The sequence below is a fragment of the Dromiciops gliroides genome, chromosome 1 (genome assembly GCF_019393635.1).
Source record: "Dromiciops gliroides isolate mDroGli1 chromosome 1, mDroGli1.pri, whole genome shotgun sequence".
NCBI lineage: Eukaryota > Metazoa > Chordata > Mammalia > Microbiotheria > Microbiotheriidae > Dromiciops > Dromiciops gliroides.
The window spans coordinates 580,604,350-580,628,703 of NC_057861.1; the positions used below are offsets into that span (position 1 = coordinate 580,604,350).

Sequence of the window (24,354 nt, forward strand, 5' to 3'; positions counted from 1 at the left end):
CCCTCTATCCCTCCTGTCAGGGAGGAATAATGCACTGCCTCTGATCCTGACTTTTTCTGTGATGAGACCACAGTCCCACTGGAGAGTTTGCAGTGCATTAAGCAGAGGCCCTTTGCCAGCAGATGCAGCAGAAGCAAAAGTCTAAACACAGATTCCTACCCTGCTTCTTCCTTTTACAGATGGGACCCTTGCAGCAGTAGTCCACAAGGTAAAGACATTTCTAGGACTTTCTTAGAAAGTTTCTGTCTTTTCTCCCAACATGGGATCAAAGAATGTTCTGGAAGAGACCTTAGAATGTAAATAATCTTTTAAAACAATTGCCTCATTCCGTAGATGAGGAAGCATGATATATTATTGCATTATACCTAATTACAAGAAGAAGCATCATGGAATAGTGGATAGTGTCCTGGCTTTGGAGTCAGAAAGACTTGGGTTCAAATTCTGTCTCAGCCACATATTGTCGATATTATCTTGGGCACATCACATTAACTGTTTAGTGCCCAGGCAGCTCTCTAAGATGATTTCTTGCCTAGCAGGTGTGGGAGTTTCATCACTAGAAATTTTTTATTTTTTAATTTTTTTTTTTTTTTTTTTTGCGGGGCAATGAGGGTTGTGACTTGCCCAGGGTCACACAGCTAGCAAGTGTCAAGTGTCTGAGGCCCAATTTGAACTCAGGTCTTCCTGAATCCAGGGCTGGCACTTTATCCACTGTGCCACCTAGCTGCCCCTACTAGAAAAATTTTAAATGAAGTCATGGACCAAATTAAAAAAAAAATCCAAAACCTACATACATAGAAAGTTTTCCCATAAATCTTTCATCAGGGGTCTACCCAATATGATGGGGACTCTTATTTTAGTCTTTTGTTATTACATGGATATTCATGTTATTATTTTTTTTTGCTCTTGCTAAATGGCTGGAAAATCTCCTTTTCTAATCATTCATATCTTTCATAACTTTTTTTGCATTAAAGTCATCACTGTTAATATACTGCAGCTGACTTAGGGACACCATATATCTCTCCATTGTCCTTTGGATCAGGCCTTCTTAAACTTTTTCCACTTGTGACCCCTTTTCACCCAAGAAATTTTTATGTTACCCCAGGCATATAGGTATATAAAATATGTATATATAACCTTTTACTGTTGCCAATTTTTTTGTGATCCCCCACCCCACCCCCCAGCCACATTCAGTTACGCAATCCCATTGTGGGGTTGCGACCTACAGTTTAAGAAACTAGTAACTAGCAAGTTAGATCCTTTGGAAATGATACCCTAGGGATTTTGGAGTCATATAGGACTGCTTGGAAGAATATAGGTGGGTTTTCACTTCAAAGAGTGCCTTGGGTTCATCGACTATGTAGTGGTATTTAGACAGCTTTTTCTATCATTTAATTAAAGATTGAACTCATTGTCCATCTGCTGCATCAGTCCTAGATTGATGCAATGAGATCTCTGTGCAACTGCATACCCTAGTCTGTAAAATGGACATTTTTCATTCATTTGTTTTTTTTCTTGAATGGATCGTCAGGCCAAACTCTTTATTGATCTAATTTAGGATTGCCTGTTATATTTTGGGGCTCGACTATTCACCGCAGAACAATATGTCAAGGAATAAGGAACACCATATTCATATTGCAATTCATAAATCCCAATTCCTACCCCTTACATGAAATTTAAAAACAAATTCCTAAAATGTATTTCTTTAAATTCTATCAATACCTGAAATGTATTTTTAAAAATCTTACAGTAACTCATAACAATTGTACAAATTAGAAATTAATAACTTTTCTTAGAATCCTTAGCTTTCTTCAGATACCACATCCTCTAGGAAGCTTTCCTAATCCTCTCTAGTCATGAATGTTCTCTGCTTCTTCTATTTACCTTGTCTTTTCCTTAACTATGTACATGTTGTGTGTACCTTGAAGAAAGGGATCGTTTTACTCTAATGTTTGTACGTCCATCACAAAATATTATGCCTTGCACATGGTGGGCACTCAACAACATATTTATTGAAATAAACCACTAAATTAAACATATTATATACTAATCTTAAGCTATCTCTGAGTTTTCTATGTAGATTTCCTGAGAGATTCACAAAAAAATAACAAATCACATTTACCCATACCTCTGCAAGTAGGTGGTGATGTCCAGGTTCCATTTCCCAAGCAAACACTTCTAAGGGAGCCTTCCAACATATATCCACTATAGCAGGAGTAGGTTACCAGGTCTCCATATTGGTAATGTATACCACGAGCAATTGCATTTTCAACATGAGCTGGAGGTCCACAAGAGATCTCTAAATTAAGCAAAAGAGCCAGTTATTGGTATGCCAACTACAAGGCCAACTGATAAGTTATTCTAGTGTTCATAGGAACATTCTAATCTTGTGTTACTGTTCTACAAAATAACATGTTACTACAATATCTGTACAGTTTTTGGCAAAATGAGTTTTAAAGAGTCAGCTACCACCTGAGGGTTAGAGGTCAACTGTTATAAACCTATGGAAGAAAGTCTTATAAGGAATGAAGAATTAATATTTGTACTCCACTAAGAAGATTGGTTGAGAGAGCTCTCTCCATGGGGTTTGGATTGTATGACTGTGTCTATGGAACAAGCAGTGTAGCCATATTTGAATGTTCATAATTGATCCCTCTACAGCATACAATAGCTATCATAGTACTGTGCAACTTGTGGTTACGCAATGATCAACTTTTAAGTAAAATAAGCAGTTATTTTAAGTAAAATAAGACATGAGATTATGTGAGTGAGGGTATAAATTACAAGGAGAATTTTAAAAATAAATGAATATATTTTAATGCCATAAAGTCTACTTTAATTAGGGGTTTAACAACTGCACCATGGAAAAATGTACACATGACATGTTTTTGGGGGAATGGAGGGGCAATGAGGGTTAAGTGACTTGCCTAGGCTATGGGGTAATAACCCTGTATGGGATCCATGAATGCTTAAATTTAAAAAATGTACTTTATAGATTTAAATTCCTATACACATTACTTTCTGAGTATATGTAGTTGATTTTTAATTAATAAAATAAAAATTCATTTAAAGGCATTACTCATTCATAGCTGGATTGTGTTATTCTGCATATTCTCAATTAACTGAGTGTCCTTAGACTTTTTTTAGTATGTAATTATGAGGCATATTAAGAAAGGTTCCACATTCTTGTAATGGTTGGGGACCACTGCTTTAGTCCAGATCTATGATTTTATACCTTAGATACCTGAAGCATAGGGAGGGAGAGTACTCAATGTTCCTCCTTAGAATTTCCAAGATTGGGGCAGCTAGGTGGCCCAGTGGATAAAGCACCGGCCCTGGATTCAGGAGTACCTGAATTCAAATCCGGCCTTGGACACTTGACACTTACTAGCTGTGTGACCCTGGGCAAGTCACTTAACCCCCATTGCCCCACAAAAAAAAAAAAAGAATTTCCAAGATTGATAAGTCATTAGTTGATATCATAGAACTGGTATAAGGATTGGACCTGTGATTTCAGTTGCATAGGAACCCAAGCTGAGGAAATTCCTTCTACCAATTCAGGTTGGTACAACACGCAGTTTTAGAGAATTGCTTAAAGCACTTAGAAGATTTGCCTGGGGTTCCACAGCCAGTAAGTGTCAAAGGTGGGGCTTGAACCCAGATCTTCCCGGCTCAGAGGGTGGGGCTCCCCTTACTCCCATTCACTACACAATGCTGCCTCTGTGCTGTAAGAGGCCAGTGCTGAAATAAAATTTACAGTTCAGGTTATGGCATTTGACAAAATCACATAACATTGGGAATACAGGCTACAACAGATTTGATTAGCTCCCACTACTACACTTACTTTCACACTTAGCACTTGTTGGTGTCCATGTTTCATCTGGGTTACAGGTAATGACAGCCTGGCCCTGTAGCAGATAGCCTTCTCGGCACTTGATAGATACATTCTGACCAACATAAAATTCCTTCTCAGAAAGAAGAGAGTTCTCAGGGATCACAAAAGGTACAGGACAGGGGTTTGCTGTTAAAAAAAAAAAAAGGGAAGAAAAAAAATCCCTTTTATTATTATTTTCTATTGATTTCCTTTATCTTCCTGGACTCTCTTTCTTGCCTTTGTGATTTAGGATTTTCATTTCAAAGGAACTTGTGTCTAAAATATAGAGTGTGAAAGATAATCCTGATATTATATTGCATGTTTAATATCATTTATATGGGTAACTCAGCTTCAGAAAAACCAGGATCTGAAACCCCCAAACTATATAATCCATATGAGCGAATCAGGCACCTGAAACTATGGTGAGAAACTCAATGCCATTTTGAAGATCTGATCTATCCCATACCATAGGAATATAGGATCATATACCTATGAACTCAGAGGCCATCAAGTCCAACTTCCTCATTTTATAGATGAGGAAACTGAGGCCTGGAGTGGTTGAATGACTTGCCCAGGGTCACACCTAATAAGTATCTGAGGCAGGATATAAACTGTGGTTTTCCTGCCTTCAAGTCTAGTGCTCCATTCATTTTTCCTTTCAATATTTTGTGTGTGTGTGTGTGTGTGTGTGTGTGTGTGTGTGTGTGTATGTGTGTGTATGTGTGACAATTGGGGTTAAGCAACTTGCCCAGGGTCACACAGCTAGTAAGTGTCAAGTGTCTGAGGCTGTATTTGAACTCAGATCCTCCTGACTCTAGGGCTGGTGCTCTATCCACTGAGCCACCTAGCTGCCCCTCTTTTTAATATTTCAAGAGACTCTCAGTTTCCATCTTTAAAAAATCAATGGAAGGGGGTATATAGGTGGCACAGTGGATAGAGCACTGGCCCTGGATTCAGGAGGACCCGAATTCAAATCTGGACTCAGTCACTTAACACTTACTAGCTGTGTGATCCTGGGCAAGTCACTTAACCCCAATTGCCTCACAAAAAAAAAAATCAATGGAAAAGGAACATCATAGGATTTCAGATTTAGAACTAGAAGGAATCTCAGAGGTCATCTAATCTTTATATTATAGAGGAAGAACAGAGACTTGGAGAAGTTAAGAGACATCTTCAAGGTCATACTGGTAGTAAATAGCAGTCAAGAGTTTGAATCCAAGGCCTCTGACTCCAAACCCTGCACTCTCTGCACCACACTACACTGAATCCCATATGAGTGGCCTCTAGGAGTTTTATCAGGCAAGAACAAAGAATCATGCATATGATTTTAGCAGTCGTTTTGTCTCCCTCCATCATTTTACAAATCATAGATAGGGTCGTGGCATCACAGGATCAAAGACAGAGTTCAGGAACCATTTCTGAGGCCACTTAATCCAGTCCTTTCATTTTACAGACGAGGAAAGTAAAGCCTACAGAGGTGAAGTCCTTGCTAAGTTGGTTAGTAGGCAGCCAGGTGGATAGAGTGGATAGAGCACTGAGCCTGAAGTCAGGAACCCTTCTCCATGAGTTCAAATCTGACCTCAGAAATTTATTAGTTGTGTAACCCTGAGCAAGTCACTTAACCCTATTTGCTGCTATTTCCTCATCTGTAAAATGATCTGGAGAAGGAAACGGCATTCTTGCTATTTTCTTTGCCAGGAAAACCCCAAATGGGGTCATGAAGAGTTGAACACAATTGAAAAAATGACTCAAAGCTAGTTAGTGGCATAGTCAGGATAAAATCCCACATCTTCCTGGAGGTCCTCTTTTCATTATACCATACTTGTGGAGAGGGGTGTGTGTGTGTGTGTCCATCCAAAGGTAGGGGTGTGGGGCATTAAGCATAAGACAATAATATCAGATATTATAAATATTACTTGAGTCATAGAGCTACTAATTTTTTTCCTCTATTACAGGCTTGGGTTAGAATGCGATAAGTAGAGTTTACAAGACATCTTTCACATCTCAGCAATAAGAATATATGAACATAATCCATCTATTTTTATGGTACTGAGGGGAAATATAGGAGATGCTAGATTAGAAGATTTCTCATAGCAGATTGAGATATATGAAGAGATATATGCTAAGGGGCATAAATTCCAGCTTGAAGCTGTTTAGTGAAAATGTTAGTCCTTGTGAGATAATTGTAAGAACATGATGGTCAATTTTAGGTGCTGTGACGCTAAGAGGAAATAGAAGAGATAAAGAAGGTCATGTCAGTAATAACAATAAGAAAAGTAGAGAAAGCTACCAAAGGAAAGAGATTTATATTTGTTCTTGTTTTGGGGGAAGACTCTGGCCCACCTTTGCCAAAAGCCCCCAGACCTATGAATTGGTTATATTTCAAAAGTTTAGTTTTAAGGTGGTACGGACTACACTTTCCTCCCTTCCCTATCTCTAACCCTTGGTGAACCATTTCAACTTTTCACTATTTATTCTACTTTCAAAACCTTTGCTAACACTGATCACAGTTTACCCAGCCCCAACCTTGGATTACTCATTTTGCTCCTATTCACATGCTGCTGAATGGGCTGGAAAAAAGTCATGAAACTTTAGGGATTGAGTCTACTACAAGTCTGTGCTATTTCATTTCAACTGGGACCTTTGTAGAGCAGCCATATTCACCACAGCAATGTGGATCTAAATATGAAAAGGAAAAAAAAAAAACCCAGAAAGAAAGGTTCAAGTTTTGAAGGGCTTTAATCAAAGTCCATTGGAGGGACGTATAAAGAAAGGAAAAAAGAAAGTTTAAGCAAGTAGGGATGAGAGAAGAATGGGTAGAAAAGTTAAAGAAACTTGGAGTCTATTTGCATTGACATTGGAGGATTTGAAAGTAAAGGGGTTTTAGAATTTTGGAAAGAGTTTTGGAAAGGTTTTGATCTCATTGAGATAAGGAGATGAGAAACTTTAGTTATTTTTATGATATGGAAAATATGTCTTCGGCATTGAATTATTTGGGAATAATATCTTCTTTCTTTCTCTTTCTTTCTCTTCCTTCCTTCCTTCATCTTTCATTCTTTTTTCTTTCTTCTTTTCTTTTCTTTTTTTAAATAAGTAGCTTTTCCTGCTTATGTGCCCTATCCTCTTGGACCTTCCCAGACTAACAACTGAAAGTTTCAGAGAAAGGTTGGGCTGGGTTAAGAATTCAAAGTAATAATAATAATAATAATAAAAAAAGAATTCAAAGAAATCAATTTTGTTCTTTGGGTGAGTTAAAAGGAAATTTAGAAGAAGTTATGGGGAACTGGGAGTGCTACAGCAAACTTTTTGTTTTTGTTTTTGTTTTTCCTTTTTTGGTGAGGCAATTGGGGTTAAGTGACTTGCCCAGGGTCACACAGCTAGTAAGTGTTAAGTGTCTGAGGCCAGATTTGAACTCAAGTAGTCCTGAATCCAGGGCCGGTGCTCTATCCACTGCGCCACCTAGCTGCCCCCCTACAGCAAACTTTTTGAAGATGAGCTAACTGAAAACAGTTGGCCTTTGAGGAAAATTGAGATTTCAATGTTACTATTAGTGATTACAAATCCAGATTTGATTTGGTCAAAATTTTGTTCTGAAACTAAATCATTATGTAGTCTCATTTACAGTAAGATACATTCTCTTATTAGGCCACCTGTGGTAAGTCAGAACTTAATACAAATCACATTTGCTATTTAGCATTAAAACAATATGCTGGAAAAAAAGATAAAACAATATGCTGGAAAATGCATGTATCAGGAAAACCTGAGTTAAAATCCAGTTTCAGAAATTTATTGAGTGTGTGACCTTAAGAAAGTTAATCACTTCTGTTTACCTTAGTTTCCTAATCTGTAAAGAAAATAATGATAGTAGCCCCCACCTTCCAGGGTTGTGAGGATCACATGATCGTGAAGTGCTTAACACATGTGGTAAGCACTTGTAAATGTTAACTATTGCTATTATTTCTTTAATTGAATGTAATTACTATGTTCTGGATTACTCTGTAATGGGTTTTAGATGTGATTAATATAAAATACCAAAAGTGATAAAACGAATGATTTTCTATATAAGATAACTTTAACTGAATAAATGTCACCAGCCTGACATTGTTTCATGTTTTAAATACATGACATCATCTATGCTATTATTGTGTTTCTAAATTTTTTTTCTTATATTATGAAATTTGGGAAAAATAACCTCTCAATTTTTATGCTATTAGGTATGGCTTTAACTGTTAAAGAATGTGGTCAAAATGTTTGAAACCTGTTAAATATTTTAGTGTATTTTGCTTTAAAATGGATAATAATATTAACTTGCTGTTTTAAAACAAAATAGCAAAGATCTCTTAATTTGTCCTTACCTATAAGGTTCCTTGGGACTTTTTTACTTGGGCAAGGTCATAAATCTTATCAGCTATGCTAATAACATTCTAAAGTACAGTACAGAAGTTTGAGAAATTGGGACCACACCCAACCAAAGTGGGGAAATTTACTAGTTTGCTTACAGTAAAGAGTGATAGATCATTTATGAAGGTGATAAATCAATCACTTATGAAAATTTTGAAATGGCACCTGTTAACAAATAGTTTATGTTAAAATTACATCTCTGAACCAACTTAGTAATAATAGATCTTAGATTCAAAGATTCAATCTTGCCTTATCTGTGAACAGGCAATAAAGATTAGAGGCTTACCATAGTCAGCATTTTTTCTGGGGTTTGGCGTCAACTATTCACTATATGAATGAAACTCTGGAATATAATTATTTTAAAATTATAAATGAAGGGTAAACAAGATATCCTCATATGTGCTAATTGTCAACTGTTGTTGCAGTCTGAAAAAAATAATAATTGTTGTTGTTCAGTTATGTCCAACCCATTATGACCCCATTTTGTGTTTCTTTGGCAAAGATATTGGAGTGGTTTGCCATTTCCTTCTCCAGCTCATTTAGAGATGAGGAAACTGAGGCAAACAGGGTTAAAATGATTTGCCCAATGTTCCACAGCTAGTAAGTGTCTGATGCCAGATTTGAATGTATGAAGAGGAGTCTTCCTGAATCCAGTCTCAGTGCTATATCCACTCTGCCACTTAACTACTCTATGCTGTGATCAGTAAAATTTTGCTATTTGATGTAAAATCTCTAGGGACTATAATTCAGCATTGTTTTAAGTTTTGATTTCAGGTATCATCTGAATTGTTACAAAGCCAATAGTCCACCATTCAAGGGAAATGCCATTTGCTGCCCAAAGGGAGTGCAATCTGGGAACTGTTATAGGTGGATGTCTGTCCTTGGGAAAAGCTGAGGGGAAAACCTAGGTTTAGGCTAAGGTAGAAGGCTCTTGACTCAGTTTCCCATTGTGCTATTTCCTTCCCCACCTTGTTAATTCCAAGTCTGGTTTTTGATACCTTGTGAATAAATGTCAAACTTTGTTGTGTGATTGGTTGTTTAATTATGATTCTTGGCTGGAATCAAACAGAGCTAAGGGAGTTTTCCCCCAGTTATGGTTTATGTCAGGTCAGTCTGTGCTCTTGAGGGGACAGTCTTGATACCAAATTAACCATGTCCCTCCTTTTCATTTCATAGCAAATTTCTGTAATCAGGGCAGGTGAACTATAGAAATTTCTGTTGTTGTAATACTAAATCTATTAATTAATAGATGAATGCTAAACATTTTCTAATTAGAGTAATAAATTTTGAAAAGCAACAAGATCAGATTGTTTTCTCCAAAAAATAAATATATATATATGTGTATGTGTATATATATATATATATGTGTGTGTGTATGTATATGTATATATGTGTGTGTGTGTATGTGTATATATATATATATATATATATATATATATATATATATATATATATATATATATATATATATATATATATATATATATATATATACACATACACACACACATATGGGGGGAGAAAGTGTGAGACTGAGAGAGAGAAAAAGAAAGGGAGGTGGTGGTGAGAGACTGTGTTTATGATTGGGTTTCCAAATGTTTCTAATGAACATTTGAAAGCTTTGAGTATGTTTTAGTTACAAGTTCTCAAAATCAAAACAAGGATTTTATATGTAAAATTGCATAAATAATTATAAAGAAGGTGAAAATTTTTTCCTATTTTGAAATCTCTGATAATTTCAAAAAACAGAAGGGCTCATTTTCCAAGTCAGACCCTCATGGATTTTCTTCAAGATTCTTCCTTTGTCCTGTTGATGGCAGTTTCCCTATCAGGTATAGGGTTTAGGTAAAGATAGAAACAGCAAGTAGTATGTAAAAAATGAAATTCTCTGAAGTTTCATGTGAATTATGGGTTTTTAATTTTATGTTCTTCTCACGGCTCTGTTGCTAATAGGATCAGAACCATAAGGCTTGAGCTGGTTTTCACCACATGACCTAGTTATTAGAAAAGCAAATTTAGAAGGTTCTATTAAATTGTATTAAAAAAAATTGTATTGAGTCTTGTTACTGGCAGACTCTAAGGGACCAGAGAATCATATCTACTAGGAGGAGTCCCCTTTAGAGATGCCCTGAGAATGAAATGTATTCCAGAATGTCCAAGGGAAGTTGTTTCTGGGGACCAGATGACTACTTAAGACACCTGAGACTCAAGATAAAATGTGAAATTAAGTACACATTAGGAGTGGGTTACCAGGTAACAAGGAGACTTGAGGTTATTTTATGGTGCTCATGCTTCCTCAGTTTCCTTGGTGACATGTAAATCTCCTCTCTCAAATTAGTCCACATGAGCCCTCTAAGAAGTTGGATCTGTAGCATGACTTAATTTACCTACAGAATCTAACAAACCTTGGTAGGTTTGTTTCCTTAGGGGACATAAAACATTATGAATCTGCTTGTACTCTTTGTGCCTCTCACTCCACCCTTAGGTGCCCCTTAAAGTAGACTGTCATTCTGTGTTTTTTTTTTTGTTGTTTGTTTGGTTGTTTTTTTTGTTTTTTGTTTTTCGTAGGTCAATGGGGCTTAAGTGACTTGCCCAGGGTCACACAGCTAGTGTCAAATGTCTGAGGCTGGATTTGAACTCAGGTCATCCTGAATCCAGGGCTGGTGCTTTATCCACTGTGTCACCTAACTGCCTCTAGACTGTCATTCTGTCCAAAAATCCTTAATAGGTAAAACATTTAAATAAGTGATCCTGGGGGGCAGCTAGGTGGCGCAATGGATAAGGCACTAGCCTTGGATTCAGGAGGACCTGAGTTCAAACCCAGCCTCAGACACTTACTAGCTGTGTGACCCTGGGCAAGTCACTTAAACCCCATTGCCCTGCAAAAAAAAAAAAAAAAAAAAGTGATCCTGGGCATTGAGAATCCCAGGATTAAAGAGGGGAATGTTACATTAAAAATCAGCATTAGTGACTATTTTGTGAAGTAAAGTTTCAATTCTATGTAAGTAACCTAATTTAAAAGGTTTCACAGGAATACTCCCCCTCCTCACTGCAACCCAACTTTCACATGAATATCTATCTCACCTCAGTTTCTCTAGTCCCTGACCCCCCCCTGCCCCCGCACAATGAGAAAGCAGATGTCTTAATCCCTATATTCCTGTGTTCCATATTTTTGACTTCTCTGAAATTGAATTTTAACTGTGAGAAACCAAGCTTCTGAATCCTATGCTATGGAGAGCTTTGGACCTGACTTGTTTTGCGACTGAATGCATTGCAGAATAAATTATTGCTTAGATGTAATTACTTGGTTTCTTAATTACTTAATTACTGTAACACTGGTATTCTTATGTCCTAGCATGAACTTTTCTTCCTACTCTGTGTCCCCATTAACTAGGCTGGTAATTCTGGTGGCCTGGTAAAAGGATCATCCAGGAGGAGATGACATGGTTACTAGCAGGATAGATGCTAGGGGAAATGGGTAGGAGTGTGAAATAGGTGTTGGGAATAAAGGGAGCAAGAAACTGGAACAGCCAAACCAAGATGTTTGTGAATCCTGAGCAAGATTTTAAAATTGGGTCGCCTACGTATTGTGTGTTTACTAAAAAGCTTTGAGTCTTCATTTATCAAAAAATAAATGCTGGGGCAGCTATGTGGCATAGTGGATAAAGCACTGGCCCTGGATTTAGGAGTACCTGAGTTCAAATCCTGCCTTAGACACTTGACACTTACTAGGTGTGTGACTCTGGGCAAGTCACTTAACCCCAACTGCCTCACCAAAAAATAAAATAAAATAAAATAAAATAAATGCTCCTTTCTTCAATTCTCTTCCCTCCTTCTCCCTGCTTTAGCCGACTACAGTTGGTATAAAAAGGATTAGGAGCAGGGATAAATCATTCCCCTTCCTTTCTCTTCTGAGACTAAGTTATATATATGTTATATATATATATATATATATATATGTATAGCGTGCCTGCTTTTCCTTTGCAAGAAAATTGTTCTAATGACTTGACCTAGAGTCTGTTCTTGCAGTCTTCTGTAATTATGGTATTGATTTATGTATTCATTGATACATCTTCTGACAAGGACTGAGATTTTATTGAATATCTGGAGTATTGTGATTAGTTGTAGCCACCACAGCTAAATTGTAGAAAAGATTTTGATGGGGTAAAAAGTTCCCAGAAAGGGTATCAACTAGGATAGTGAAGGTATTAACTTCATAACATAAGAGAATCTGTTGAAGGAACTGGGGTATTTGGTGTAGAGAAGACTCAGGGGAAATATGACAGCTGTCATTAAGTACTAGAAGGCCTCTTACCCAAAAAAGACATAAGACTTTTCTTATTTGGTTCTAGATGGCAGAAATTGGAAAAATGGGTAGAAGGTACAAAGATGGCAAAATTAGAATTGATGAAAGGAAAAAATTTCTAAGAATTAGAGTTATCCAGTAGAATGAGTTGCCTTGGGAAGAAGTGGATTCCCCCTCATGGGAAGTCTCCTAAGAAAAGACTAAATAACCACTTGTCAAGAATATTGTAGAAGGATTATTCTTTGGGACTTTAAAGAAAAAGCATTTAGTAAGTTCCAAGCACTGTACTAGGTGTTTTACAAAAACTTTATTTGATCCTCACAACCTTGTGAGGTACTAAAACCTATCTATTATGAATTTTTTGCAGTTGAGAAAACTGAGGCAGACAGAAAATAAATGACTTGCTCAGGGTCACATAGCTGAGACCATTTTTTTTTTTTTTTAGTGAGGCAATTGGGGTTAAGTGACTTGCCCAGGGTCACACAGCTAGTAAGTGTTAAGTGTCTGAGGCTGGATTTGAACTCAGGTACTCCTGAATCCAAGGCCAGTGCTCTATCCACTGCGCCACCTAGCTGCCCCTGAGACCATTTTTAAACTCAGTGACTCTAGACTCAGAACTTCCTGACCCTAGGCCCGGTGCTCTCTCCACTATACCACTTAGCTGCCTCAGACTTGGTAGTCACCAGTTCCTACTGAAATCCCATAACTGAAATGAGGTACAATTGCTATCTCAGTTATAGTTAGATAACTGTACTTATAAAGTTACCAACAGTTGAGCCAAACTACAAATTACATGTGAAACCTTGTCTCATTCTAAAGGATATACTGTTGGTTCAAAACTGTATTTCTGAATGTATTTGAAGTTGTAATACAATATTTGAAGTATTTTTTTCTTTCTTCAGTATCATGACTTCTCTCCCCAAATGAAGTTTAAATACCCCTTTAAATTCATCAAATGATTAATAATAACGCCATAGCCTCTGTTTACAGAGTCCTAAGAGAAGTGGGTTTGGTAATTACCTAGTTAATCTCATTAGTGCAGATATCTAAGCCTGATAATTCAGGTTTTGCATTCTTTAAAAAAAAAAAAACCTGAAAGAAATGATTTAGAGGTGTTTATTAATCACATTAACCAGATAATTATATATATAAAATTTTATTTTATTTTGCTTTTTTTGCTTTTTTTGTTTTTTGTTGCTGGGGCAATGGGGGTTAAGTGACTTGCCCAGGGTCACACAGCTAGTAAGTGTCTGAGGCCGGATTTGAACTCAGGTCCTCCTGAATTCAGGGCCAGTGCTTTATTCACTGCGCCACCTAGCTGCCCCCCAGATAATTATATTTTTATCTAGTGGCAAGTCAATCTCTCCTTTAATTCATGAACAGAAATTTGGAATATCAGAATTGAATAAAAGCACAATCAATACTAAAGTCATCACTCACGTTTACAGAAAGGTATTGGGTGGCTCCAACTTCCATTTTCAGTGCATTCTGCAATAGGCTCTCCTTCCAGGGTATATCCTTTATTGCAGGAGTATATCACCATTGGACCGATTGTATCATTTTCATATTCAACCCTCCCATTCTCCAACTGGATTGGAGCTTCACAACTGATTTCTAGAGGAAAGGAAAATAAGTCTTTGTTAATAGTCTCCTGTTCAACTTAACTTGCAATCACCATTTGTTTTTCTGCTTCAACTGTAGGAAAAACAGCCACTACTTATTAATGGAAAATATCCACCAATAAGAATTTGATGACCATTTCATTTACATAAAATTTTGTTCACCCTCTAAAAACAGTAGTGTCTCCATTAGGTTAATGGCTTTGTGTATCATGATTTTGGAGAAATATTAGTATACTGCCTTTAATGAGGTTTTGCAAAATCATTCATCATACCAATCGTCCAGATTTTTTTTTTCCTTTTGGATGGGTTTAGGAAGGTGTAGACATTGTTATAGAGAATGCTTGGTTTAGAAACTGCTTCTAAGAAATGCAGTAACTGCTTAAACTGTAATTAAGAGTTACAATGTTGCGTGGGACACTGAGAGGGTAAATATTAATTCCATAAGGATGTGTAGGAAGCAGGAACCAGAGATCAAACCTACTTGTACTTTTTTTTTTTATTGCGGGGCAATGAGGGTTAAGTGACTTGCACAGGGTCACACAGTTAGTTAAGTGTCAAGTGTCTGGGACTGGACTTGAATTCAGATCCCCCTGAATCCAAGGGCTGGTGCTTATCCACTATGCCACCTAGCTGCCCCCTCTTTGTACTTCAAGGATGGTCAACTCCTCATTTGTGATTAGAAAAAACTGTACTCTCCCTATCTCTGATCCATTCTCCATCCCCCCCCATCCCACGAAAAAAAATATACATATATGCTTCAATAGGTATTTTTAATAATGAAAAGGGGATGCATAGGAGAGAGAGAGAGAGAGAGAGAGAGAGAGAGAGAGAGAGAGAGAGAGAAGAGATCAAAGAAGAGCCACAAAGATGGTTACAAGATTAGAAGATAAGGCATATAAGAAAAAATCAAATTAACTAGATAATTAACTCTGGAGAAGAGAAAACTGAGGATCAATGGGTAAATGATCTCTAGCAATATTTAAAGGCTATACTATTTATCTTTACTGGAGATAGAAAAAAGTAGGAAATCATCTTAATTAATATTTAAGGTTGTGATCAGGAAGAATTTGGGTAGCTAGATGGTACAGTAGATAGAGTGTTGGACCTGGAGTTAGGAAGACTCACCTTCCTGAGTTCAAATCTGGCCTCAGACATGGGCAAGTCATTTAACCCTGTTTGACTCAGTTTCCCCATCTCTCAAATGAGCTGGAGCTGGAGAAGGAAATGGCAAACCACTCCAGTATCTTTGCCAAGAAAACCCCAATTGGGGTCATAGAGAGTTGGACAAGACTGAAAATGACTAAACAACAAAAGGAAGAATTTCCTCATAGTGACTTAAATATATTCAACAATAGCAAAAACAATAATAAAATTACTAATGAAGGTGGGAATTCTTTCTTTGGAAGGCTTAACAATAGATTTAATTCTTATTTTTCTGTGGTAATGTAAACAGGGTCCTGTTAGAAGAATAGGGAATGAACCAGATGGTCGTTTGTCTTCTCTCTGGTCTAGGTGTGGGTGCATTGAAGTTCAGTTGTCAAAAACTACAAGGCAGGGAAGAAGATGTGTTTAGGAACACATTGCTGGTAACAGAAGTAGGCAAGAGGGTCACAGAAAAATCATAGAATTTTAGGGCTAGAAAGAACCTGTGTGGTTTTTTCCCATTTTTATTAGACCAATACATTCATTTCATAGATGGGGAAAATGAAGTCCAGAAGATGTCTCTCTCCGAAACTGGGACTTTTACAGGGAGCTTTTGAAGAGGAGTCCATAAGAGACACCAAAGATCATGGCATTAGCTTCTTAATTCTTGGCCATGTTCATCCTGGAAGGCTTTTGTTCTTTTTGTTTAATTGTCTTTCCTGTCTTTTTCCTTGTATTTGTTGAACCGAGTTGTTGCATTGAGTCCCCTCTGTCCTCTCTAATTCTTTACATTTCACTAGAAAATTACTAAACCAAAAAAAATTTTTTAAAAAGCTTTTCCCCCCCTGGTCACAACACAATTGAAGGGAATATTTAAGAGAAAAACACAAAAATACAAGTACTTGATTCCTCAGCCCAGTGCTTCATTCACTGAATGGGAATGGATTGTTCCTGTTTTATGGTTTAAATCTGACTAAAAGGAGCCTCTATCAGGGAAACAGAATTCTAAAGGAACTGTATTCTAGTTTGAAAACATGTTTGACTGGCAACATGATAAATTAATTATTAACGAAGCTAAGAAGTAGATGTTTTCTAGTTTCATTGACTTACAGCCAGAAGGTACCTTGGAAGTCATCTAGTCTGACCCTTTTATTTGGCAAATGAGAATTTAAAGCCCAAGGAGTTGTGACTCACTCAAAGTCACACAGGTAAAAAATGGAAGAGTTGATTTTCAGACAAGTTAGTAAAATTCTTTAATTGGGTTTTATTTAACAACTTTAATTTTTCCTTACCACACCATGTTTTTGATCTGACCACACCAAATTCAGCAAAACTGATCTATAAATTGGAATCTCATATGATGTAAAATCCTGCTGTGAATCAACATTGCTCTATATGATTGGAATCAGATGGTGCCAGTAATTACAGATAACAGACTCCTACTTGGAAGTACTAATTACAGTTTAAGAAGATAGAGTTGTAACCAAATGTCAAGTTTTGTTTACAACAAGCAGACAAAAAGGCATCAAATCGTTCTGTGGCATTAACAAAAATGTGTCTTAGAAAATTCACTTCTATACAGAAGCATTATGGGAAAAATGCAGCCACCATTTTTCAAGGTACTATTGTTTTTCACTGCTTATAAAATAATTTGTAGTTTGAAACTTCTGGTTTCAAGAAAAGATTCCTTGACTTATACTTATTTGGTTGGAGTAGCTAATATCAGAAATTTGGGGAACTTCAATCATCTAGTTTGCCTGGACTTTTGATTTTGAAATCTTGGAGCTGGCAAACATGGAACTAAAATAAAAACATCAACTCCTCAAATGTTTTTTTTTCCTTTTTAAAGTAGTTGCACACCTCCAAATGTCTAATTTATTTATATACTTATTTATCTATTCATTCATTCATCCACATCTATTCATTCATCCATCTATCTATCTATCTATCTATCTATCTATCTATCTATCTATCTATCTATCTATCTATCTATCTATTTATTTTTGGTGAGGCAGTTAAGGTTAAGTGAGTTGCCCAGAGTCACACTGTTAGTAAGTGTCAAGTGTCTGAGGCTGGATTTGAACTCAGGTACTCCTGACTCCAGGGCCAGTGCTCTATCCACTGCACCACCTAGCTGCCCCCTCCTTTTCAATAATTAATAGTGTGACTGAGGCACAAAATTAGGTGACTGAATATACTTTGTGGGTAGGATTCTTTCCTACCCTACAAACGCTGGAACTTGGAGCTGAAACAATGTTTCCATATATGTTCATAACCATATATGAAAAGTCAAGTGGAAAAAAATTAGAAACAGCAAATAATATTATACAAAATAAATACAGAAGTTACCTTCTGTCAGGCCAGAGTAGAGAAAGCTCATTTATAATCATCAATACCATTTGTGTGCAAAACAACTAGCCAGTTAAATAATTTAAAACATTTTTTTCTCTTTCTTCCTTCCTTTCTTTCTTTCTTTCGGGGCAGTGAGGGTTAAGTGACTTGCCCAGGGTCATACAGCTAGTAAGTGCCAAGTGTCTGAGGCCGGATTTGAACTCAGGTACTCCTGAATCCAGGGCTGGTGCTTTAACCACTGCGCCATCTAGCTGCCCCACAATATGTCTTTTCAATAAATTAAGTATGGTCACCAAAGGGGCCATCCGGAGGATGCTAGTTACCTCCTTTATGAAGAATTAAATCATAGATCATATGTTTCTTAGAGCTAGGAGATCATGTGGTTCAGCTCACATACAGACTTAAAGAATTTCAGAGTTGGAAGGAACCTTGGAACCTATTTCCATATAGTCACACTGGCAATACCCCATGCCTAGAAAGTATTCTCTTCTTAACTCCTTGGGGCAGCTAGGTGGTGCAGTGGATAGAGTACTGGCCCTGAAGTTGGGAGGACCTGAGTTCAAATTTCACATCAGACACTTACTAGTTGTGTGATCCTGGGCAAGCCACTTAACGCCAATTGCCTTAAACATCTGGAGCCATCTCTAGCCACCCTGATATTTCTATATTCTGTATATGTATATGTATATGTATATGTATATGTATATGTATATGTATATGTATATGTATATGTATAGAGATAGATATACACATACATATATACACAAATATACACATATGTATATAGGTATATATGTGTATGTGTATCTGTCTGTCTGTGTATATATATACATACATATATATATTCATATTTATATTTTGTCACTGGACCCAGATGGCTCTGGAGGAGAGATTGAGGTTGGTGATCTTTCACAACCCTCCCTCTTTTAAACTCAATTCATTGCAAGCATGGGGAATGAAGGACAAACAACAACTTAACTCCTGCTCATACAGCCTCTCTCTTCCTTAAAGAAGCAGCTCTAGCATCATTTTCTACATGAAGTCCTTCCTAATTCCCCTCATGTATCCGTGCCCTCCCTTCCAAACTACTATAAATTTAAATACTTGTATACATTTGTATTTATTAAGTTTATATTTATTTTGTATTTATTTTTATTTGTAATTCTTGTCTTCCTCATAAGAAAGCAACCTCACTGGGAGTAGGGACTGTTTCATTTTTTGTACTTGTACCCTCAGCACCTAGCACATTGCCTGGCCCATAGTAGGTGCTTAATAAATACTTGTTGACTGATTGAACCTCAGGGGCTAGCTAATAAAACCCATACCCTCAAAAGAGTCCCCCACTACAATATACTGGACAAGTATAAGTATAAGTATGGACCCAGCCATTGCTTGAAGACTTTTTTTTTTTTTGGTGAGGCTAATGGGGTTAAGTGACTTGCCCAGGGTCACACAGCTAGTAAGTATCAAGTGTCTGAGGTCAGATTTGAACTCAGGTACTCCTGAATCCAGGGCCGGTGCTTTATCCACTGCGCCATCTAGCTGCCCCAGAACTAGATGCTTTAAAGGGAGAGGTGGTTCTGGGCCTTACTGGGGAATAGGATGAGACCATGTTATAGAAATGAACAACTCTTTACCCTTCTAAACTCAGTCCTCTAAGCTTTGTACATACTTTTGCTTTATCTTACTTTCTCTTTCTCTTTCTTTTCTTTTCTTTTTCTTTTTTTTTTTTGGTGAGGCAATTGGGGTTAAATGACTTGCCCAGGGTCACACAGCTAGTAAGTGTTAAGTGTCTGAGGCCCGATTTGAACTCAGGTCCTCCTGAATCCAGGGCCATTGCTCTATCCACTGTGCCACCTAGCTGCCCCTATCTTACTTTCTCTTATCACTCAGTAGCTTTGATAGCAGAAGAGTTTCTATTACTTACATTGGCCAGTAGAGCTGAGGGAATTTAGACTCTCTGACAATCTAGAGAGGTCTTGGTGGTAGCTATCAAAGACAGATTGCTATCCCAGCGAAGGGATTGGGGTAAGAAATATATGAGAGGGGCAGCTAGGTGGTGCAGTGGATAGAGCACTGGCCCTGGAGTTAGGAGGACCTGAATTCAAATCCAGCCTCAGACACTTAACACTTACTAGCTGTGTGACCCTAGGCAAGTCACTTAACTCCAAATGCCTCACCAAAGGCAAAACAAAACAAAAAGAAATACATTACAGAAAAAGGACACTCTCATAAGGAGTAGCTAGAGTTTTTGATGTTAGATTCTGTCCCTTTCACTTCTGGTTGGGTTATTAGAAAGGAGCTTATGAAAGTTTTTCTGAGACCACAATGGTAACCATTAAGAAATTATCTGGAATCCAGGAGAGGAAGAAAGACAATTCTTGAGAGGGAAGCTAAGATGGAACATCTGGAAGGATTGGCTTATGGTATTTGGCAAATTCTTACATTTTCTAGCCAATTCACACTAGCTAAAATATATATTTATGTGACCAAAGCTACAAAGCCCAGGCTCATCCTATCTTTTCCCACAACCCCTATCTTGTGACATTGTTTTTTGGGGTCCCTATGGTTGTTGTGCTACCACTATTTCCTCTAGTTTTCCTGAGTTCTCTGTTATCAGGGCCATTCTCTTTCCCTACCTCCTAAGGGGGAGAGAGCACAAGTCTTCCTCATTTTTTACTCCTCTTCTTCTACTTCCTGATAGCAGCACCCCAGCCCCTTTAGCTATTTAAAAGGGACTTGACATAAAGCACTACAGAATAAACATATAATTATTGGTTGGGGTGGCAATGGTGGAGGTGATCTACAGTAATGGTTCCATAAATCAAAAGATCTCTTAATGGTTTAATCTAGGTGCTAGAGTATCCTCTTTCCCCAGTGCACACAATGCTTGTAGAGAGAAGGGGCGCAACATTAAAAGCAGCATGGCTTTGAGGCACAAGTGGTTAGGGTAACTCACAAGTCTGGAATTGAGGGCTTTGATGTCTGTTCTTTTCCTCAGGAAGAGACTGTATAAGATCTCATTGATGATAGTGGTACCAGTGTTGAACAGGTGAACAGTCACCTTGTCCAAAATCAGCCACCCTCATTTTATCGATGAGAAAACTGAAGCCTAGAGAAGTGAATCTGACCAGGGTCACACAGGTAGAAAGTAGAAGAACCAGGATTTGAACCTAGGTCCTTTGATTCCAAATCTAACACTCTGGGTTTGATGGCAGGGGACTGAAATAAGTAACTTAATTAAATTAGCACTGTTTATACCGTTGATTTATTTTAGCTTTAAAGTTTAATTCAGATGATTTTTAGATAAAGAGATGTGTAATCACTGTAGCAAGAGATATAGTTCCTCATTTTTGCAGAGCTGAACTCCTGTGCATCTGAGCTGAGCTCCTGCAGAGCTCAGCTGGCACGGCCAGTTCTTCATTTTGTGATAGTCTAAGTTAACATTCTCACAACCATGCTTACCGTGAATGCCTCACCTTCCAGCTAGCTCAATAATTTCATGATGTCAATTGTAATTGATGTAATGCTATAGCTAGTCAGAGAATTTGATGATTGCTGTGCCCCCAAACACCTTCAAACACACCCACCAACCCAATATTGCAAATCACTGAATTTCCTCATTTCAATCTTAGTCAACCCCAACCAATGAGAAGTCAATTAAAGCGCATTATAAAAATGCTCTCTAAACCTCTCAGTTTGTCCTTGGCTACTGAGGGCCTTTGCATCCTTTTTATTGACAATTGCTAGCTTTGCTAATAAAATGACCATGTTCAGGTCTGTGTTTCTCTTTATCACATATTTTTTATAGTGATCACTTATACTTGAGAATAAAGGACAGTTAGGAAGGCTTTACCAGAACCCTGTTATGATGTCAGAAAAGATCAACTCGTCAAGTACCCCACCCAGGAAACTCTGTAGAGTGCACCACTTCCTCTCAGAAGATCGACCTCCATGAACTACTCATAATTTCCAATTCAACAATCTGGCAACTGTGACCCACCTAGAGAAAGAACTTAAATATTCTTAGAATTGGAAGTGACTGCAGAGGCCATTCAGTCCTGCTCCAACTTCAAAAGAACTTTGTGAAAGGAGGGATTTTTCTCCAGCTTTTAGAATTAGTTTGCATGTTCGTTTATTGTGGTTGCCCTAGTTATTGGGATTGACTTGGATTTCTGTACCTAAAGGCCTAAAAATCAGCAGTGTCCAACAAGATAAAATCTAGTGCAATTGAATAAGACACCAACGTTGTTTAATTGAATTTATCCAAGGCTTGCTATTTCAGCTGGATATCTCAGAGGAACACAAGCATAAGAACCAATTTCTCATGTCATTATTGCTTGAATTAAACGTACTGCAAAATGAACTCGGCCTCTTGCTCATTTCCTTTTCATTCCTTTTTTGGAGTCTCTGGATAGGATAGAATAGAACAGAACAGAATAAAATGGGATGGGATGGAATTGAATGAGATAAAATAGGATGGAATAGAATGGGATGGGATAGGATGGAGTGGAATAGATTAGAAAGAGAAGAGAACAAGCTGTTTTAGAAGGGACTTGAGGCAGCCAGATTTAGGGGAAAGAGCACTGACCTGGAACATGACAAAGGCAGCATGATATACTAGAAAAGCAACAGATGGGAGGATCAAGGGACTTTTCTATCTGACTTGCAGCTGAAACCTTCCTTAAGTAACCCTCCTGCATTACACCATGAGCTGTCTAGCTTTGCTATTTGTATTTCCTCCATGACCAGACCCAGGTTGGGTAGGGGCCTGACCATGGACTGGGTTTAGAGATATCCTTTTCCTGAAACACACTGCAGCTTTTTTTTTTTTTTAGTGAGGCAACTGGGGTTAAGTGACTTGCCCAGGGTCACACAGCTAGTAAATGTTAAGTGTCTGAGGCCGGATTTGAACTCAGGTACTCCTGACTCCAGGGCCGGTGCTCTATCCACTGCGCCATCTAGCTGCCCCCCACACTGCAACTTTTGAAAAGGTCTGGAGTCACCGTTTTATCTGATGATGTCATTGGCCTTCCATTACCACTCACTGTCTTATTACTATCTCTGCACTGATCTTCTAATTGATTTTCAACTGAATCTGCATTTGTGTTAGAGGGAGGAAAATAATAAAACCTTTGTTGTTGTTTGTACTTCATTCCTGAAGAGGACCATGCCATTGGGTGAAATCATGACTTGCAGTGAATTGGATTTAAGTGAGGGAGGGCTGTGCAAGGTCACCAACCTCACTCCATCCTCCACAGACATCTGGGTACAGTGGCAAGATATATATCAGGACTACTGGAGATGGTCCTGGATGTTTAAGGCAATTGGGGTTAAATGACTTGCCCAGGGTCACACAGCTAGTAAGTATCTGAGATGAGACTTGAATTCAGGTCCTCCTGACTCCAGGGCCAGTGCTCTATCCAGTATACCATTTAGCTGTCCCCTTTACATTGTTAAGGCCTTAGTACTCTTTCCGAAATATCACTTAGAGTGCCTTGGAGTCAGAAAGACTTGAGTTTGAATCCTGTCTCAACTGTGTGACCCTGGGTAAGTCAATCAACCTCTTTTTGCCTCAGTACCTTCATCTATAAAATGGGGATAATAATAGCACCTAGTTCCCAGGATTATTATTATTATTATTATTTTGGTGAGGCAATTGGGGTTAAGTGCCTTGCTCAGGGTCACACAGCTAGTAAGTGTCAAGTGTCTGAGGCTGGATTTGAACTCAGGTCCTCCTGACTCCAGGGCCAGTGCTCTATCCACTGTACCACCTAGCTGCCCCAGTTCCCAGGATTATTATTAGGATCAAATTAAATCATAGATAGATACACAGATACATAGATATAGATCTATATATAGCTGTGGACATATCTATGGGTCTACCTACCTACCCATCTAATCACTTTACTATTATTATTATTATTTTTTTTTTTGGTGAGGCAATTGGGGTTAAGTGACTTACCCAGGGTCACACAGCTAGTATGTATCAAGTGTCTGAGGCCGGATTTGAACTCAGGTCCTCCTGACTCCGGGGCCGGTGCTCTATCTACTGTGCCACCTAGCTGTCCCCTATCTAATCACTTTACAAACATTAAAGTACTATCTAAATGCTAACTGCTATTATTATTACTAGGAAATAATTTGAGGATTGTATATGCAAAGGAATGACGAGTATAGGATGTCCCTTTTTTCATTCCCATAGCTCTTAGTAGGCCTTCAATGCCTTTCACTATTGTAATAATAGCTGCCTACTCAATAGGGAAATGCAGTACTAGCAAGTAGGTGACAGCCTGTTTTCTCAGGCTTTCTCAGGCCTCCCTCCAAAGTTTATTTACAGTAACCACTGTCACTCAGAACTTTTCTACTCATTCTCTAATCTCAAGTCAACATACACTGTCACTGTGACTTCTTCAATTCTACTGAGATCATATCTCCCAATCTGGGTTCCCAAACCACCAAAACATGTTCTTAAGTGGCCCCCACAGGAATAGAATCACCTGCCCTTTCCCCAGTGGCTAGAAAAGGGGAGGGAATTTTTGAGGAAGGGGCAGCACCATTTTTTGACTCAGCCTTGCAGCATTCTAAACTCCTGACAGCTGACTGCTGGTTCCCTGATGTTATCCTGCTGTGGTTTATCCTTTGTTCCCAGTCCTCTC

At 38.0% G+C, this 24,354-nt stretch overlaps 1 protein-coding gene across 1 annotated transcript in view; it reads right to left on the bottom strand.

The window, feature by feature from the left end:
• SVEP1 (sushi, von Willebrand factor type A, EGF and pentraxin domain containing 1) overlaps nt 1-24,354 on the bottom strand; it is a 340,439-nt gene that overhangs the window by 33,567 nt on the left and 282,518 nt on the right. Inside the window, exons 42-44 of the mRNA XM_043978458.1 lie at nt 14,019-14,192; nt 3,842-4,018; nt 2,126-2,296 (exon numbers count right to left, since the gene is read on the bottom strand). Coding sequence (XP_043834393.1) covers nt 2,126-2,296; nt 3,842-4,018; nt 14,019-14,192 — 522 coding nt within the window. The remainder of the gene's footprint in view (nt 1-2,125; nt 2,297-3,841; nt 4,019-14,018; nt 14,193-24,354) is intronic.